The sequence below is a fragment of the Crocodylus porosus genome, unplaced genomic scaffold, assembly GCF_001723895.1.
Source record: "Crocodylus porosus isolate Cpor-Errol unplaced genomic scaffold, CroPor_comp1, whole genome shotgun sequence".
Classification (NCBI taxonomy): Eukaryota; Metazoa; Chordata; order Crocodylia; family Crocodylidae; genus Crocodylus; species Crocodylus porosus.
This window is the reverse complement of record NW_017728951.1, coordinates 36,409,247-36,427,919: the sequence shown is the minus strand read 5'-3', so window position 1 is coordinate 36,427,919 and position 18,673 is coordinate 36,409,247. Positions and strand designations below refer to the sequence as shown.

At 44.2% G+C, this 18,673-nt stretch overlaps 1 protein-coding gene across 1 annotated transcript in view; it reads right to left on the bottom strand.

The window, feature by feature from the left end:
• The window catches only part of LOC109323856 (WASH complex subunit FAM21A-like), a 51,169-nt gene extending 36,500 nt beyond the window's left edge, over nucleotides 1-14,669 (bottom strand). The window contains exons 1-12 of the mRNA XM_019555525.1: nucleotides 14,492-14,669; nucleotides 13,631-13,795; nucleotides 10,614-10,679; nucleotides 9,824-9,997; nucleotides 7,596-7,689; nucleotides 7,167-7,225; nucleotides 6,175-6,222; nucleotides 5,456-5,560; nucleotides 3,466-3,553; nucleotides 2,095-2,166; nucleotides 1,589-1,704; nucleotides 1,427-1,496 (exon numbers count right to left, since the gene is read on the bottom strand). Coding sequence (XP_019411070.1) covers nucleotides 1,427-1,496; nucleotides 1,589-1,704; nucleotides 2,095-2,166; nucleotides 3,466-3,553; nucleotides 5,456-5,560; nucleotides 6,175-6,222; nucleotides 7,167-7,225; nucleotides 7,596-7,689; nucleotides 9,824-9,997; nucleotides 10,614-10,679; nucleotides 13,631-13,795; nucleotides 14,492-14,584 — 1,150 coding nt within the window. The 5' untranslated portion in view covers nucleotides 14,585-14,669. The remainder of the gene's footprint in view (nucleotides 1-1,426; nucleotides 1,497-1,588; nucleotides 1,705-2,094; nucleotides 2,167-3,465; nucleotides 3,554-5,455; nucleotides 5,561-6,174; nucleotides 6,223-7,166; nucleotides 7,226-7,595; nucleotides 7,690-9,823; nucleotides 9,998-10,613; nucleotides 10,680-13,630; nucleotides 13,796-14,491) is intronic.
• Nucleotides 14,670-18,673: the final 4,004 nt, after the last annotated feature.

Here is an 18,673-nt window from a genome sequence, read left to right as displayed (position 1 = left end):
TCCGATCTCAATAGAGATGCAAATAGAAGATACAGGTTCCAACCCCCAAAGGCTGATGGCAGACAAGCACTTGAAAGTCCCAACCTAGATGCCTAAGGGATTTGGGCCCCCATTAAATTCATTAAGAAATAACTCCCCAGCTGCCCTAGTGACCCATCAGTAAAAGCCAGTCTTTGTGAGCGACTGGACATGCAAGTTTGGAATGCAACTCTTTGGAGAACTGCGTGACTCATTTTTCTAGCAAGCTTTACCAAAGAAATGGGTCAAGTGTAAAAGGAAACTAATAGATGCAGAATAAAGTAACCTTTGCAAATAAGTAAATAAGTATTTTTAAAACTTTTAGGAATGTTAAAAACCTGGTTTGTACTATCATTCTCTAAAGAAAGCTGAACGTTGCTGCTTAGGGAGGAAAGCTTTGTTACTGTACTTTAAAAACAGACTAAAGGCAGCATTTGAGTGGGAAGTTCCCTCTTACACTGATACCTATCCAACAGGGGATGTCAGATGCATCTACTTCAGCTCTCCGAAGTTGCTAGATATTGGTGTCTTGTCTACAAGGAACATTTGAGCCAGTGGGCGTTTCTTTCTCAAGTCTCTCTGGTCTTAATTTGCAACTCAGTAACCTGCTAACGGAACTGGATGGGTTCTATTCTGGTCCACGCTGACATACTACTGCATTAGTCAGGTAGCTGACCACCTGTTACAAAAAAGTAGCTGCTCATTTTCTAATTTATCCCAACTCCTAAGTGTTATTAAAAATACAGACAGCTCTCTTTAAATCTCTAGGTCTTTATCTAAATAGAATGGAGGCATTTTATACAGCAAGAGGAAGAGAAAGAGGACAGTTTAGTACCTTCTCCCCTCAAGCAGTTTCATACATAAATATCTCCTATATCTATGTATAACATAAGTGTATTGACAGTGTAACATGGTGCTGTGCAGAAATATCAGGTATTGCAAGCAGTTCAGTTCCATTAGCACAGCACTCTGCCCACACCCATATATACCCAGAGTTTCAGCACACCTAATTAGCCTATTGGCCTGGTCATGCTACTTTTACTGCCAATCCATTCTGCTCTGCCCAGCACTGTATCATGCAGATATACCCTAAGTTTCCTAGGCAACACAGGTATCCCAGGAGGATGCAAATAGGAAGACAATGTGAACTAAGAGTGAAAAATTCTTGCCAGGGAGCTAGTCAAATGCTAGTTGTTACATTTATGCAGGACCTTTAATTCTAAGGATCACACAAAACTACACACAAGCCACATATTTTTTAAGACTGTCCTCAGGAACAGGTACAATTAAACAGCAATTATGGTACAAGGGAGAAAAAGATTGACAAGTCGGCCTAAAATATCAGGTTAAACCCCGATTCCTGAGGAAAGGCAGAGGATTTCCAGAGTGAGTGGAGAATTTCTTTCACCTGAAATGATGTATGCTCCTTTATCTGCATGGTTTTTATCTACCATATCATCTAGGCTTGCTTTCCCACCCTCCAACAAGATCAAGATCCATTTATTTTTAGGGGATGTCTATACAGAGATCCATGCTTCCACTCTGCCCCTCTTATCCAGTGGTCTCTAACCTCTTCATCATCGTCAAAGAGTCCAGTTCCACCACTGAAAAGGCCACCTTTAGAACCAAACGGTGAAAAGTCCTCATCGGTCAGCTTCGGAGGTTTGAAAATGTCATCATCATCATCTAGAAACACAGCACACACACCAGACTGCCATGATGTAGGCTTAGTCCACTGCAATCTCAATAATGATTAAGGAGACACAGAAATACAAATGCTGAAGAGCATTCAACAACTCTGGTTTTAATCTTCCATGCTCACATGCAATGGGGAAGCACCAGCTTTGTCCAGAGTATAGGATTACAGTATCTTGACAAAAGATCATGTTTAAGCAACAGCTTCTTCTGCAGCCATTTCTACTCTAGTTCAGCATAGACACAAACACAAACAACCCAATTGCTCACAAAGTGAAGAATCCTAGTTCCTATCTAGTCCAGAAATCCTACTGTTGGAATATATCACTTTCTCCCCTTGCAACTAAGAAAGAGTTACTGTAATAGAAAAAGAAATCCTACCATCTGATGGAACTCTAGCTTCCTTCTTTTCTTTCACTGTCTTCTTAGTTTTGACTTCTGCTGATGACAGGGCTAGAAGAAAGAGTTTAAGACCTAAGTTATTCTAATTAATCTTTACACCTGAATTACACAACCTGAGGCCAGTCCATTATTAGTTAGAAAGTTTATTAGTCAAAAGCAGAGCTTGTGTACAAGCTTTCACCTACACTGCACAGTCTTGTGAAACAACCCTATAAACTAGTTTTATGTCCCAGTTATTAAACTGAGTGACTCTGTCATGCAATGTGAAGCATACAAACTTCTCAGTTCTTATATTTTTATTACAGAGCACTGAGAAACTTCACATCAGTAGCAGGGTCCCATTGTATCATACAGAAAATAAGAAGGGTTTAACTGGGGGTTTGGGGACCAGAAGATTCCTGCATGATTTTACCAAACAAGAACACTTTGTCAACCTATGAATGTTCCTGTGCAGAACTAACTAGTCTAGACCAGTGTGTCACAAGAATATATGAAAGCGTCACGAACAAACTTTAAAAATATATCAAGAAACTTTAAAAATGGATTCTCCTTTAAAAGTACAAAAATGTGGGAAGCACTGGCTTTTCCCTTACAGGCTGTCACAGTTCCAGCCTGCAATGGGCTGCTTGGGGCCCCCCCAATGCCCCACACACTGGGGGTGGGGGACAGCAGCAGGTCAGGAGCGCGGGGCACTGGGTCAGGATTGGCCATGGATGTTTATAAATGAGTCCTGGTACAAAAAAGGTTGAGAAACACTGGTCCAGACTGTTCAAGCTAAACAAGACAGAAAAAACACAGACAGAATAAATGGCCAAGTAAGATGCGTTTACAATTCTGTCAGTCTAAAGTGTGGCTAAGAACAACAAGGAGAGTTTCCCAAATGGATTACTGGTTAAGTTATGCAATGAAAACTGTAAAACAAAACCTGAGGACACACGCCATTTCACTCTTAAAAACAGGAAAGAGGCCACCAGTGAGCAGAGCTTTTCTTTAAGTCACCTGAAATCATTTAACACCCCGTGTGCCCAGGCAGGCAATTTTACTTTATGTGAGAATCTCCTTCTGACTTGGCATGCAAGGGTGAGAGTATTAAAGCCAAATGGAAGGTTTCACCTATTCTCTTTGCTAATTCCAGCACAACTGTCATATGTAACTCTGATCACAATCACCCTTCAGATCCCATTGACAACTGTAAAGCACAGTTGTATCATTTACACCACATGCTAATAGTGTTTGATGTTTATGGAATCAAACTAGGCTATGAAAGAATTATTGTGTTACTACACAAGCCCTCTAACCAACTTCAACTATCACCACTGTCCACTACCCATATACTAAAAAGTAGCTTACACGACTGCTCCTCATCTTGTTTGCTTGGCATTTCTCCTTTTATCCGTGCTGCCAACTCATCTGCAAATGATGTTGGCCTTTTCTTTTTCTGTAGGCACAAGAAGATACTTCAGTTCCTTCAGTGCAACTCAATCCTCACCAAACTAGCAGTTACATTTGGATCATCCATCCCCCTACTGACAGAAATAAACACGTTACCCAATGGCTCAGCAACCTAAGCAGCAGGATTAATACCTAAATTCCCTGTAAAGAAAGGTACAAATCCCAGAAGAATGAATCAGGCCTTCTTTAGTATGAGACAAACACACACTTGGTATCAAGGAACTTGTCTCAGGAATTTAAACAAGGACAAGTGCAAAGTCCTGCACTTAGGATAGAAGAATCCTATGCAATACTACAGCCTGGGGACTGACTGGCTAAGCAGCAGCTCTGCAGAAAGGTACCTGGGGGGTCACAGTGGACACTAAGTGAAATATGAGCTGACCGTGTGCCTTTATGCGATGGAGGCTAATGGCATACTGGGTGGGATTAGTGCGAACATTACCAGCAAATCAAGGGAAGTAATTATTATACTACTGTATTCTGCACTGGTGAGGCCACATCTGGAGTACTGTGTCCAGTTTTGGGCCCTCCACTATAGAAAGGATGCGGAGAAGTTGGAGAGAATCCAGCAGAGAACAACAAAAATGATGGGGAGGCTGGGACACATGACTTTTGAGGAGAGGCTGAAGGAACTGGGCTTATTTAGTCTGCAAACCAAGGGGGAATGTGATACCAGCCTTCAGCATGGACAGAGCGCCAAAGTCCTTCAGAATAGGACAGATCATGCAATTTAACAGGTCATACAAATGATAGAAAACAAGTACCCCTCTTAAAAATTTTTAATGCTGTCTGGTTTCTGGCTATATTTGCAATTCACTCCATGCCATACCTGTTCATAGTAACCCATCAAGTGGCTTTGCAGAACCCCGAAATGTGGTTTTAGAACCAACCTGAAACCTGCTCACCCCAGCTACAATTCTGTGCAGATAATGCCAGGCGAGAACCTCAAACTTCTGCAACACACCATAAGTGAGAACTTCTAGGCGCCTTCCATGCTGAAGGCCTACTGGGAACACTGGTCACTGCTAATGGCATGCCAGGGACCAGCATTCTCAGATCTCAAGCTGTAGGTACATAGTTTAAACACTTCAGTGCCCCCACAATTCGGAAGTCAAGAATGCTGATGACTGGTGTTCCTGCCTCCCATGCTGCTGGTACACTAGGACATTTAAGGCGTGAGCCCACAGCCTGAGAGTCACAATAACAGTCACTGGTACTCCCAGCTCCCAGGCTGTGGGCAAGCACTTTAAGTCTTCTTGTGTCCCCAAAGCACAAAAGTTGGGAATGCCAGTGACTGGCTTTCCCACCACCACCCTGCACACAGCTTAGACATTCAAGGGTGCACACCTGCAACCAGGTTTCCTGGTTGCTAGTGTTCCAGCTCTCCAGGTGCTAGTGCTCTGAGTGAGCAATCTAGCAGAGCTGAGAGCACTGGTTTTCTCACCTGAGCAGCTCTTGCTGGCAGCGTCCCTGCTCCAGGTGCTACCAAATAGGAACCAAGACAGGGCAGCCTGCAGTCCTTCCTTACAGCTTATCCTTGGGTTGGCTGTCAGGGAGCTAGCTGTTCTCTCTTCCTCCTTTTGGAGAGCAGAGCAGTGTAGGATCATGGGGTTCTCTCTCCCTGGCCACCCATTCAATTTTTGATAACATGACAAAGAAGTTGCTGCTTAAAACAGAAATTTTGTCATGGATCTGCCTTCTTTGTGGTAGAACCACCATTTTTTCCTGGGAGAAATTTCTTTAATCTGTGGCATGTTCTGATTTGTTGCAGGATACTTACATATATCCCACAAGAAATACAATGTCTGGATGGGGGCTCTAGTGATCACCGCACTAGCAATATTGTCAACATTTTTCTCTCTCTGCACCCCAAACAGCCATCTCTTACCAGCCTTGCACTTTCTTCTATGTCATCTTCCTCCTCTTCCTCTTTCTCAGAATCAAAGAGATCACAGCCATCATCTTCGTCCTCGTCACTCAGCGGTGCAGTTCTCTGAGAGGCAACAACAAGCCCCTGCATTTCAGTACAGCTAGAAGTATGATAAATGCCACCAAGTCCAACCAAATTTGCTCAAGAGACAGTCAAATAGTTTTAAGTGTGGGAACCAGGGAGAAATTGTTATACTTTCCAAATGATACAGCACATCCTCTGTATCATCTGTAATGCTAGCAAACCATCTGTTATATTGCAACCCAGACCTTATCTCACTGAGCAGCTAGAACAGCTATTGCAGTAGACTGGAATGGGATCAAAGAAAGACTCATTAAGGCAGCATTAACACTATGCATACCCTTCCCCTGCTTCTGCCCCTCAGCTCCCCTCAACATCTCGTTCTGGTATCTCTAACCATATATTCTACAACCCTGAAGATCTGCACTAGAGGTGCAATGCCCTGCAGATCACCTTTTGAGGATCCACACAGCAACATCATGTATAAGGGACCATGCAGTCCAGAGGTGCTAAACATACAAAAATACATGAATTGCATCTTCATAGGAAGAACAATTAAAAGTCTAGATTAAGTCCTAGATTAAGTTCTCATCTCTTCCTTGTACCTCTACTATACCAAGCGCCACTACTGCTGTTCAAGAAGTGCTTGCTCATACCATTTTCTGGTCATCCTCACTAGGGTTTCCAAACTCTTCATCCAATTCCTAGAAAGCAAGAGACATTTGATAGATATGTATGAAGCCATGCCAGATCCCCAAAGTAAAAGACTTTGAAGTTCTATCAGCACCCTCCCTCACTGCATCTACTCAGCTGCTTTCCCATCACTGAACACTCTGGCCTAGCAAATAAATGTATCAGACACTACTAGGTTAAGGTTGTTTTTTTTCTTAAATCAAGCACTCAACATGTTCAAATACGTGCTTCAGGTTGATTAAACAGGGAAGATCATTCTATTCCCAAGCATGCCAAAAAAATAAAAATAAATCAAATCCTGTCAAAGAGAGTGCACACTTCCATTTTATTGGTTAGAATGTAACTGTCATATCAGCTGGACATGTTATAGATCCAATCTGTCAAATGCAAGGAGTGCAAAAATTGCACCTAAGAAGCCACAAGTTATGTTTCACCATAATCAAAGCCAAGAGAAAGTTTAGGGGTAGTTCAGGAATGGCATTTTCTGTCACCATACTCTACCACTGGATTATTTCATACACTTGCAGAGAACAGTCAGCACACAGGAACTCTCTAATAAATTTTAGAGAAAAGTGATCAGGTGAGTGTTTCTGCACTTCCTTTCACAGCATTTGATGAAGGGAGTTTCAACTCAAAAAAGCTTGTGCCATTATCTACTTTGGTTAGCCTACAAGGTGCAAATCTACCCTGCCTTCTACTTGACTTTAGATTAACACAACTAACTACATCTCTCCACCACAAAGCCATACTCAGTACCTCCAGCAAAATTAGAACCAATACCACTCTAGAGCTCAAATAAAGAGACTTCAGGAAAAAAAATTGTTTAAGAACACTAAAAGGAAATATTTGTCCCACAATTAAAAATAGCAGATGTTAAGATACCCCTGACCTTTCAGAAAAACATTCTTACATGATCAAGCTGCCCAAATATTTGTGAAGAAAATTGAGTTTTTACCTCTTCATCTTTCTCTTCACTCTCAATTACACTCCCACGATCACTATCCACTGATGCTTCTGTTTAAAGGGAACAAGCAGAAAAGGATGCTCAGTTCAGACATTAATCATAAACATGCGACTAACCCCATCCTTAGTCTGTGGCTGTCTACTCTACAGACTTAAATAGGCTTTATTAATAAAATTAAAATATAGGTTAAAGAGATTGCTTGTAGTAGCATAGGTCTCAGCTAATCCTTCCATTTCATGTTTACAAGCATCAGATCCTGTAAGCACTCGCTGTCCCTACTATATATATGATATTCAAGCCTTCACAGATACCTAATGTGGTATATCCTTCCTTCATTAGGTGCAGTGACCAACATCACTGTACAATGTAATACAAAGCAGTAAGCTAAGACACCTCAGTAAAGCTATCCCCAGCACACACCTTCACTAGAGAGATCCCCAAGACCAACATCATCTTGTTCCATGAAGAGCTGGGAGCCAATTAAGTACGGTAAAGGCCTATCAATATAGAGGTCCTGAAGAAAGAAAAAGAGGGGTTATTTTTTGCCCTTAGACTGCTGCTAAAACCATATTTTATACATCCTATTTTTAAAAAACCAAACAAAAATACAAACAACTTTAAGTTTCATATTAAAGACACAAAACTAAGAAAGCCCATCATCATACAGAACCTTAATATAACACTTTTTTCATCAATTCAAATTTTAATTCACCTATTTAAATTGCTTTGGGACCATGCAAACTGAAGCATCATGCTGATTTGACAGTCTCTAGACTTAAAGTTTACTACTAATGAAGATGAGTATGCACCATATTTATTTGCATATACCATACCACAGCATGTAAAACAGGCACCTTGTTTTTAGGAGAAAAGATGAAGGAAAAAAATCTATTCCTTGCAGAAACTGAGAAGCAGCAGCTAGAGAGCTGAGCTTACTGCCAGCCCTGGCATTGAATGCCACCCATTAATCAACTCAGAATGCCAGGTCCAGGGCCACAGGCTGGGTCTGACGTGGAGCACAGAGTTTAATCCCATGCCAGCTCCAAGACCGTGTGCTGTCTCCAACCCCAGGCATGGGTCTGATCCTGAGTACTGGCCCCAGACACAGAGTGACTTTAGGCATGCAGGGCCTTGTTATCCAGTTAAGGAGCAGGGGAGCAGCAGTAACATTAATTGATGCGACTCTGGAAGCCATAGCAATTAACACTACCAGAGTTCCCCTGCCGCCAAATTTCTGAACCCATGAGGATCCAGTTTTCTCGCATATGATGTGCACCTTAAGTTTCACCAGCTTGTTTGGTGAAAAGGTGTGGGTTACATATGACAAAATATGGTACACGTCTTATGCCAAACTCCTGAGTCTAAAAATGATAGTTAGCAGTTATACTCACTAGGCCAATGGAGATATTTTAATTAAATGTAGAAGACATGCTTAATTTCTTTGCTCTTCCTCTGTGGTGCTAGGAAAAAATTTAATTAAAGTCCCTATCCTACCCCAAAATCCAATATGCCCCTTCTCAAGCCTACTATGAAATATTACTTTTACATTAGTGGGCATTATAAAGCCCTAAAAATGTATAGCTGTCAAATTAGAGTTTGCTTTTTGTATATAATAAAATTTCCCATCCTCTCCATTGCCTCTGAGCCAACCAGAAAGCTAAGCGAGCATGCAACAAGCAACCACTCAACAAGGAGTGTTTCTGCTTAACCTGCCACAAGTAGACCGAGCTAGGTTGTAACTACAGGTTTCCCTCAATTTATGCGGGTTCTTTATATGCGAATTTGCTCTTACGCAATGAGCATATTTAGACCCAAAATTCATTATATGCGAGGTAAATTCGCTCTTACGTGATTGGCATAGATGCGCCCCCCCCCCCCAAGCAGATAAGTCTGTGGGGGGAAGGGAAGGGGCCATGGCCCCACTCACCCCACTTCTGGGGCCAGCTGCCTGCAACCACTGGGCTGCACCATGCTCCGCCTGTCCTCCCATGCCCAGGCTCCCCCCAGCTCCTGGGCTGTGCCATGCTGTGGTGCAGGCAGCTGGTGCTGTCTGCTCCTGGGGCTGCTCCAGCATGGGCTGGGGTGAGTGCGGACAAGTGGAGCCCTTGGTGGTATTGGGCGCGGCACTCACCCCAGCCCCAGAGGCAGCAACCCCAAGAGCAGCCAACACCAGCTGCCTGCACCACAGCATGGCACAGCCCAAAAGCAGAGGTGAGTAAGGACAGGCAGAGCATGGTACAGCCCAGCAGCTGCAGGCAGCTGGCACTGGCTGTTCCTGGGGCCGCTGCAGCCAGGGCTGGGGTAAGTGCTGCTCTGTTCCCTCAGCTTTGCTGCCTTGTGCAGCCCCAGGAACGGCACCCTTCCCCCACCTCTTCCCTAGTCCCAGCCTCATTCCCTCTCTCATCACCATGGGAACCTATCCCTATTTATTACATTGTAAAGTGGGTTTGCTTTATGCAATTTCAATTTATGCACCGCTCTCTGGGAACACATATACAGCTTAAAAATGAGGGAAACCTGTAGTTTCAATCTGATGCCAATCATTCAACGTAATGATTTCCCTGTCATCACTCCCCACTTGAATAGTTGCAAGTGAAAAAAGCACTCAAGTCCAATATTTGTGGAGGTAGGGAGGAAGGTTGCTTTACCTTTGGTTCAAGAATTAGTTCTACCCTTTCATTAGTTTCTTCCTCTTCCGAGTCTGAATTTCCTGCTTTGATATCCAGTTGCTCAAAAGCACTGTCCAGGACCTGCAACCCATAGTTCACCGCTTCCTGGATCTTTGGGATCAGATCTGCTTCTTTTTGTTCCCGAGTTTTCTCCTTGAGAAGTCAGAGAGAAACATTTTCCTGTTTAGTTTTGGTTAGTGTTGTTCTGGTTGTAAAATGTAACTACCAAAGTTCAGGTCAATAATATAATGCAATGCTTAACAGGGCTACCTTACTACATGCCAGAGAAAATATTCCAAGTAAGCTTCAAGATTTCACATAGTTAAAATGTGTCCTTTTTTACCTCAAATTTAATTAAGAACTCCCAAAATGAACTGTTTTCTGCATCTGTACAATCCACTGGCTAAAGACTTCCTAACATTGCACCACTAGCAGAACTTTGGCTACAATGTCAGGTCTACCATAAAGCCGCAAGTTAGAAAGTGGATTTAACTCTTGCTACAAACACACATTACACTTTAAGACCTAAACAAAATCAGCTATCAGACAAGGAAAGCTAGCGTAGTAAAGGGACCACAGGCAGACAATATAGCAGTGATCCTCAACAGTGCTCCTGCATTTTTCTGTTGCACTGTTAAGTGACTGACTTTCAAGAGCAAGATGAATAGGATTTGGCCTACAAGTTGCAAAAATCACAGGGAAAGTTTGTCTGCTTCTGTTTTCTGAACCTCCAAGCACACTGACAGCACACAGAGTTAAATCAATTTACCTGTTCCGCTTTGTCTCCAGCTTCAGTTTTGGGAATGGGTTCTTCTACTTCTTCATCATACACTCTCTATGGATTTAAGCAAATTAATTCAAATAAAATGCAAGGCATTGATGGAGGTGCTAAACACCAAGCTTCTCCAGAAGGCAAAAGGAATATCTAAGTGGGTCAATTAATTCCCCATTAAAAACAGACCAACATGTAACACCTACATCAAAAAAATCCCATGATGCTATTTTCAAGCTGGCCTCAATGCATTTAATTAGGACAGTTACTTTCAGCTCCTAGTTTTGCATTGTTAGAAGGTTCGCTGGCTTCCTTTCTGCAAGGATCTCACCAGAATGTTATGACCATCAGGTAAGTCTCTCAGAGCTCTTAGACTAAAAGGGATCTGCTGGGTCAGAGTCCAGACCTCAGTCATCCCTGGAAACCACATCATATTAGCCTTTCCATAAGCTGATTCAGCTTGGTTTTAAGACTAGCCTGGGGTTGTCTCACCCCCCACTACTCCTATTTGGAGACTGCTCTCGAATCTTAATCCTCTTATGGATAAAGACTTGATTTCTAGCCTAAACTTATTCAGAGCCAGTTTATGCACTATATTCTTGTGCCACCACCATACAGTACTTTATCCTAAATAGCTTTCCTCCTTTTCTGGTGTTTACTCTCCAAATACCACTATAATATCATCTCTCAGCCTTTCTCCGAGATAGCTCTTTTCTGCACGTCTTCCTGCTAAAATTAGTCTCTCTTGAATAGAGGTGTGCAGAACTGTACACAAGATTCTCATCATTCCACAGATTAGTCAAGGCATAGGAAACTTAGGAAAAACAATTAAAATCATCCCTCTGAATACACGTATTTCAATTTTTGACCAACCAACTTGAGACAACTTGGTCCAGACCTTCAGAGATTTTAAAACAGTCACACTACCACCAACTTTTTTCAATGTTATTATACAGCAGTGTTATGCTAGGCACAATATTACTTGGTCAAATAGATATTACAAGTAGATAAAAATAAAGGCACCATTTCTCCATTGGGCTGTCCTTTGCAAAGTATTGTTACTTTTTTAAAGCAAAGCACAAATCTGAGTACAATGCTGAGGAAAGCACAATATGTGATGAACTACCGAGCGCTTTAGCGTGCCTAAAGAAATTTAAACCATACATCATTATGACACTGCTTCCTTAGTAAGCATATAACGCTAACACTTCAAACCAATCTTTGCTGAAATACTGATGTTCACAATTTGTAAGCACTAAATATTTGCAACCGATACCGTTTTTTAACAAGCAACAGTGGCAACTGCAATTATATTCCAGCCACAACCTCTGATGAAGCCAGCTACTAGCATAATAAAAAAAGATGCTTCAACTTGCATAATATGCATCCTAAAGTTATATGTGCAACTTCAGTATAAGACATGTTGAGATGCAACCACTATATCTGCCCTACTTCCAAAAGCAGTGCAGATATATTGCATGGATTCCACTCACCATCTTTCCACAGCCTGTTCTGAGGTAGGTGGCTAGGGCTGATTTATGTCTCGTAAGAAACCTAGTAGAGGTTAAATCAGGAATCTTTGGTTGTACTCCTGATTCTACCATATACTACTACAGCTAAGAAGTCAGACATGAGCATTCTGGGTGGAAATGTAGTTTAAGCTTTTAGAACATCCTGCTGCTTGCACCAACACCAACGCCAGTTATAATGCATGTCAACAGACTCCTTTCTATGGGTGACTTTCACCAACACCCCAGAGTGCTTTTCAAATTAAACTATGAAGAATCTCCTTCACAGAAGGAAACCTTATTATACAAACTCGTATAACCAAATTGAACAAGATGTTCTAGACCAGGGGTCAGCAACATTTTGCTACACTGAACCAGAGCTTACAATCCAGCCCCTTGCTGCCTGGGCTGCAAATTTCCACTCCCCAAGGAGTATAAGCTGCCTGTGCTTACCCTTCCTGAAGATGCAGAGGGGCTGGGTAAGTTCAGACACAAAGCAGTAGGGAGGGCTGTAAAGGAGGGTGCTGCAGCGGGGATAGGCAGCTCCATACAGCTGTATAACACCAGATCCTTCATGACCCCCCAAGCCAACTCAGACCTTCCTGGGCTGGATTCAACCTCTTGTGCGTGCCAGATCAAGCCCGTGGGCAGTAGTAGTCAACCCCTACCTCCAGGCACAGAGATATGGATATTGGCTATACCATATCAGTCCTCCTCAACTCAAGGGGAGGGGTGGGGGGGAGGGAGGTCACAGACAGATGCCAAGTATGCTGCACCTAAACAGCTGAGATTTTAAAACTAGAAGAAGTCTTACAGTTACTAGAATAAGGCCAAAAGGGACCTCAAGGGTCACCCAGTCCAACCCCCTAGACAAATTTAGCATTTACTCATTCCTAAACCATCCCATACAGATGCCTATGCAGTCTCTTTTTGAAAACCTCCAAAAGAGGCTCCACAATTTCTAATACTGGCTCATCCTATTACCCTTCTGCTTTTACAGTTAAAAAGTTTTTTCCTGAGAATTGATCTAAATGTGCTTTGCTACTTTTGAATCTACTGTTTCACAAGGCAAAGAAGAATTTTTCCTCCATCTTCTTTATAGCAGCCTTTCCAAAACTGATAGTTTTTAGCTTGTCCACTCCTAGATCTCCTTTTCTCCAAAGGAACCACACCTAGTTCCTTCAACTCTGCCTCAGATGACTTTTATTTCAAAACCTTTATCATCCTAGTCACTTGCCTCTGGATCCTGTAGAATGCAGCTAATACCAACAAGGGAAAGGAGACATCTCAAGGAGAAGGAGAAGTCATTTTATGCCTAAATATCTCCAAATTATACCGAGAGAGGGACAAGCAGCCTGAGAGTAAAGAAAGTGATCAAATTATCTTGACCCAGGGGAAAAATGCTCTCTATATTAATGTAAAAGTTTGTCACTTTTCCACACCACAACAGATCTGGTATCAACTTATTTGAAGTACAAGCCTGATGTTAGAATCTGGTGCACTCACGTTCTCAATGAACTGTGTGTTGGACAACATAAGAAAATCATTGAAGACATTATGTAGACGACAGTCTGTGGCTTTCGTTTCATGAATCAACCCATCCACTTGCTTTTTAATTTCATGTGTCCTGGAGATGGTCTGCTGGGAAAATTCTTGTAGAAAACGCAGGAGCTATTTAGAACACGGGAGGAAACGTTGTTTAATTTCTGATACCTTAAACCACAAGAGACCTCGGACACCTTGGAGATGGCAACTCAGTCAAGTGAGAAGGCAGTGTCAAAATAAACAATTTTACATTACACAACTCCTAACATGGGTGCCTAATGCTCAATATTTGGATTTTCCTGTAACAGGTTCTCCCCAGTATTTTTGTGGTCAATTTTGTATTTCTCTCAGGATCAGTTTACCCGTCAATGACCCACCTACAAAGATTAAAGCAAAAGATGACTCCAATGATATGAAGCAGGACTGAACACAAGTGGCAGCAGACACTTTTCCACGTACTGCCATGCCACCACCTACCAGACATGCGCTATGAGGACTAAACTGGGGGAGGGGGGTGGGAGCAGGGCACAGCTAGGGATATCTGCTGTCCCTGGTGCTATTGCTACTGTAAGCGTGAAATACGTTGTCCGCACACCAGTGCCCGACCCGTCACCGCTCCTGCTCGCACTGGACAGGGCCGGCTGAGCGGCAGCGAAGGGAGGAGCTCGCCGATGCTGCCACTGGAGTGGGTGGTTGTGGGGACCGGGGAGCCCTCCACCGGCTCTTGGTCTCTGCACGTGCCCAGACTCCCCGCGGAAGTCTCGTGCTCCCAAGGCCTCAGCGGGGCCCCTTCCCACCCCGCGGCCCCGGCCGCACGCTCACCCCCGCGTCCGAGGCCAGCGACCAGGCCTGGCTGCCCCTGCGGATCTCGTCCAGCGACCAGGGCCGCTCCCACACCGGCGCCGCCCCGTTCATCTGCGGGCGCGGGGTCGGGGGGCGCGGGGGAAACCAAGGCGAAGCCTGGGCCCCGACCCACCACCCGCCGGCGGTCAGCTGATCCTGTCACGTGACCGGCACTGTCACATGACCGCAGCCTGGCACTGGGAGGGGAGATGTCTGCTCCGCGCGGGGTGGGGCCGCGCTTGCGCAGTGCTGGAGCCCGAGGGCGGCGGCGGGGGCGGTTTGTTGCCCTGACTGCGGCTGGGCCGGCCCCCCTCACACCCGGCGGCGGGAGAGCGCCTGGGGCAGGGCTGCCTCTTTGGAGGTCGCTGAAGCAGCCAGTTATTAATATCCACAGAAGTCAGCGGAGTCCTGACATACGGGGGCTCTGCTCGAAGGCCCAAGTCCCTGCCCGCCTCCTTCCAACTCTAGTTCCGGGGCCAGTGCAGAAGCGGGCGGGGAGGCGAGAGGAGCAGCAAAGGAAGCGGGAAGCTGGGCCGGACCCACCTAGAGACCGACCAGATCAGCAAAGGAGGCAGGCTAGGATTGGATGGCACTGATTTAAGGATTAGGCCTTTAAAAATGTATCTGGTAGCAAAGCACCAGCTCAAACCAAGCGTTGCCCTCTTTGCAGCCTGAGCACAAGAAACGGAGCTCAAGGAATAGCCCCTCCGGACGTCTGTGAATTGTATGGCACCCGGTTTTGAAATTTAATGTTCCTCTCCACGGAAATCTTTAGTAAAAGGCAAAAAACTTCTGTGATCTGAAGAGAAACCAGAGCGTATTGCTTACCTGCATGCAGAGAGGTGGGGGGAGTCTTCAGGCAGAGGCAAGCCTGGGCCCGCACAGATCTACTGACCTGCTTTTCTCCTCGAACCTCCCAGCCCCTTTCAGAGCACCTGGCAACACCACTGGGTGCCCTAGCACCCTGATTGAGCAACATGCCCCTAAAGGATCCTGAAGACACAGATAAAGGGACTTCCTTCTAGAGTACTTTCTGGAGGGTCTCCTGGGAGATCAAAGGGGCATGAGCCAGGAGCCCCAAGGTTAGGCCCTCGCTACTAACTCCCTAGCAAGAATGACTCCCAGTATCTATCTCAGCCAATGATGCACCTGTACCTGGGATACCTGCAGATGCACTGTGCTTACTGGACTGCAGCCCATGGTTTAAAGGGGAGGGGGGGTGATCAGTATGCTACCTCTGACTGGTAGGAACAGGTGCCATTCGGTAGGCAGAACATCTCTTTTTGCCTTTTCTATAACCTGCCTGGGGGCTGTCAGCCAGTGAAGCAGCACTTGAGAACCTGCTGTTCCATGCAGAACTGAAACCTGGGAGGAGGGCTGTGCTGGGGAAAAGGAAGCATGCATGAGGAGGGAGAAGAAATGTGGCATTTGCTAGAATTTCCTTATCTAGCCTCCAGTTTGATTGTCCTGGGTGTCAAACAGCAGCTAGCTGTCTGGCCCCTGGCACAAGTTCACTTATTGGCACAATGGGATCTGTTCCCCAGTCCTAACAATCACACTTCCTGCTGTGCCCAGGATCATAATCTACACTGCACTGGCATTAAAAGGCAGGTGCTTCATGAACCTATGTGGTCTTGGGGCTGGGATCAACAATCAGTTTACCGTTAGTCCCTGCCCCAGGACCGCATAGGAACAAGTTCAACACTGGTGCAGTCCCAGAGCTGAGACTGACAATAAGATGGTTGTCAGGCCCAGTACCATGACTGTACAAGTGCCAAACTTGGCTTGGTGCAGTCCTGGAGCTGAAACTGACAGCACCAGGGCTAATATCAGAGCACTACCATACAGCTGGTATCAGGCTCCATGGTAAGGACCCTGCCACATGTTCAGTTTAAAGTGCAATGGAGACCAACCACAACATTATTATGCATATTTTGTTAAATGAATTCATGGCTTATTTTCCATTTTATTACACTGAATGTGTGATAATGTGTGATGGGCTACTATTTACATTCAATAAACTGGTTAATTGTGTCTTAAGTGTAACATCTGCCAGTGGCTCCAATGCAGTTTGGGATTAGGATTGCCATCCCTTTCTTCCTTGTTTCTGGGGTCTTCATGCTCTCCACTGCTTCTCCCCTTGAGGTCCTACAAATTGTCCCAACCAGGTTTTGTAGAATCATAGAAAATTAGAGTTAAAAGATACCTCAGGAGGCCATCTAGTCCAACCTCATGCTCAAGCAGGACCATCCCCAACTAGATCATCTCAGCCAAGGCTTTGTCTAGCTGCATCTTAACACAACCTCCAAGGACGGAGATTCCTCAGCCTCTCTGGGTAATCTGTTCCAGTGTTTTATTACCCTCCTAGTGAGAGAGTTTTTCCTGACATCTAACCATGCGGAGGACTCCATGCCCATGATAGTGTAGAACTCTTTAAAGAAGCAGCATGTTAAGAAGGAAGTCTATTCCACAGGATGACCTGTTCATACACTTGCCAGAGATCTTTTGCTTTGGCCTGACAGCTTCTTGTTCCACTCACAACCCTTTGCTATTTTCCTTCATGAGCTCCTTGTATTTGATGCTGTTCTGCCAAATTGTGCTTGCACAGCACCTTCCTGCAGGTTTAAGAGCTCTTCCTTTTTGCTCCAGACAGGACCTGGAGGCATGTACACCAGCCTGAATGCAGTTAGTTCTTGGCCTGTGCTGCGCATACTCAAATAATACAGCACAGGATTTGACATGTGTAATCTGCAAATGGGTTAGGAGGTGGATTGTAGATCTGTCAGGACCCTAAAAGTATCCTCTCTTGGTATGTTTTAAATAAACAACACTTAGTACAAGTTGAGTCATGTTGGCTGATGTCAGAAGTGACGCCCTTGAAACAGCTTCCCTTTCTCCCACTGTCCTGTTTTCAGCCAGAACATTCAAAAGGTCAATGTGAGTCCTCTTTCTATTTTATTTAGCACTACGTGTTCTTGTCCTCCTAATTGTTGCATAATTCAGGCAGAAGTGATAGGATAGAATCCCCCTATTTGTCTAATGCCATGCTTACCTGGAGGGAATTCAGCTTCAGCTGTATTTTTTTATGTGGCTTATGTGTCATGAACAAGTAGTTCTTCATTATGCAATGCCATTTAAAAATTCTCATACACATCAGTAATTATTAGATACATGGACCTTTATAGCAGTATGTCAAGACTCGGTGGAGGAAAGACAGCAGACAGTGGGCACATTTACACGTGTGCCTGACTGTGCAGTTGTTACTGCTTTAGCAAGTACTAAATGACTGCACAGTAACAACCGGTACTGCGCAGTCCAGGCATGACACAGATCATATCCGACCCTATTGTGTAGTAGCAATGAGCTACTGTGCGGTAGCTTGTTACTACCGTGCAATAGCAGCAGCATCACAGTTCGTGCCTGTCAGCACTACATTGCCATAACAACATAGCATCTTCTGTAGACATGTCCAGTGACCAATAAAAGAATGGTTCACTTCCTTTTAGTTAACACAGATTAGGCTATTATTGATCATAGATGAACCTGAAGCTTGAGGCACCTCTCCTGCTAACTCCCCTTTCTGATGGAAGTTTTAAAAAACTCATTGTAACCTCTCATCGCCACTACTTCTCTCACCCAGCAAATGCCTGTGTAGCTGACTACGGTCTTCTGGGCTATGAAAATGTATTAGTTCTGTCTTCACAAATATGTACTCACATTAGTGTAAAATCAGTTTAATCAGTGTAAAATCAGTCTTAGCAAATGAACCTTGGTTCAGCCTCTTATGAATCATGATCAAGGCTAGACAAACACCTTGCTGGTGTCGTTTGACCCCAGTACTCTTTCTTGCCATGGCAGGGGGGTCGGACTCAATGATCTGCTCAGGTCCCTTCCAACCCTACAAACTATGAAACTATGAATATAGGATAAGCTAAAAGTTACAAGTTTGAAAGAATAGCGGAAGTGAATATCAGTTGCCATCTGCAAGCCTTGAAGTGCTTTGCAGTCACAGAGGTAGGCAAAAAATTGTAAGTAAAGGAGCTGCCCAAGTTTCCATAGCAAGTTAGGGTCAAAACCAGGGAAAAAACCCAGGTCTCCTGTCAAGTTTGTTCATTCACTATGAAAGTTTGGGAAGAAATGATACTTGGAAATGATGTCTTG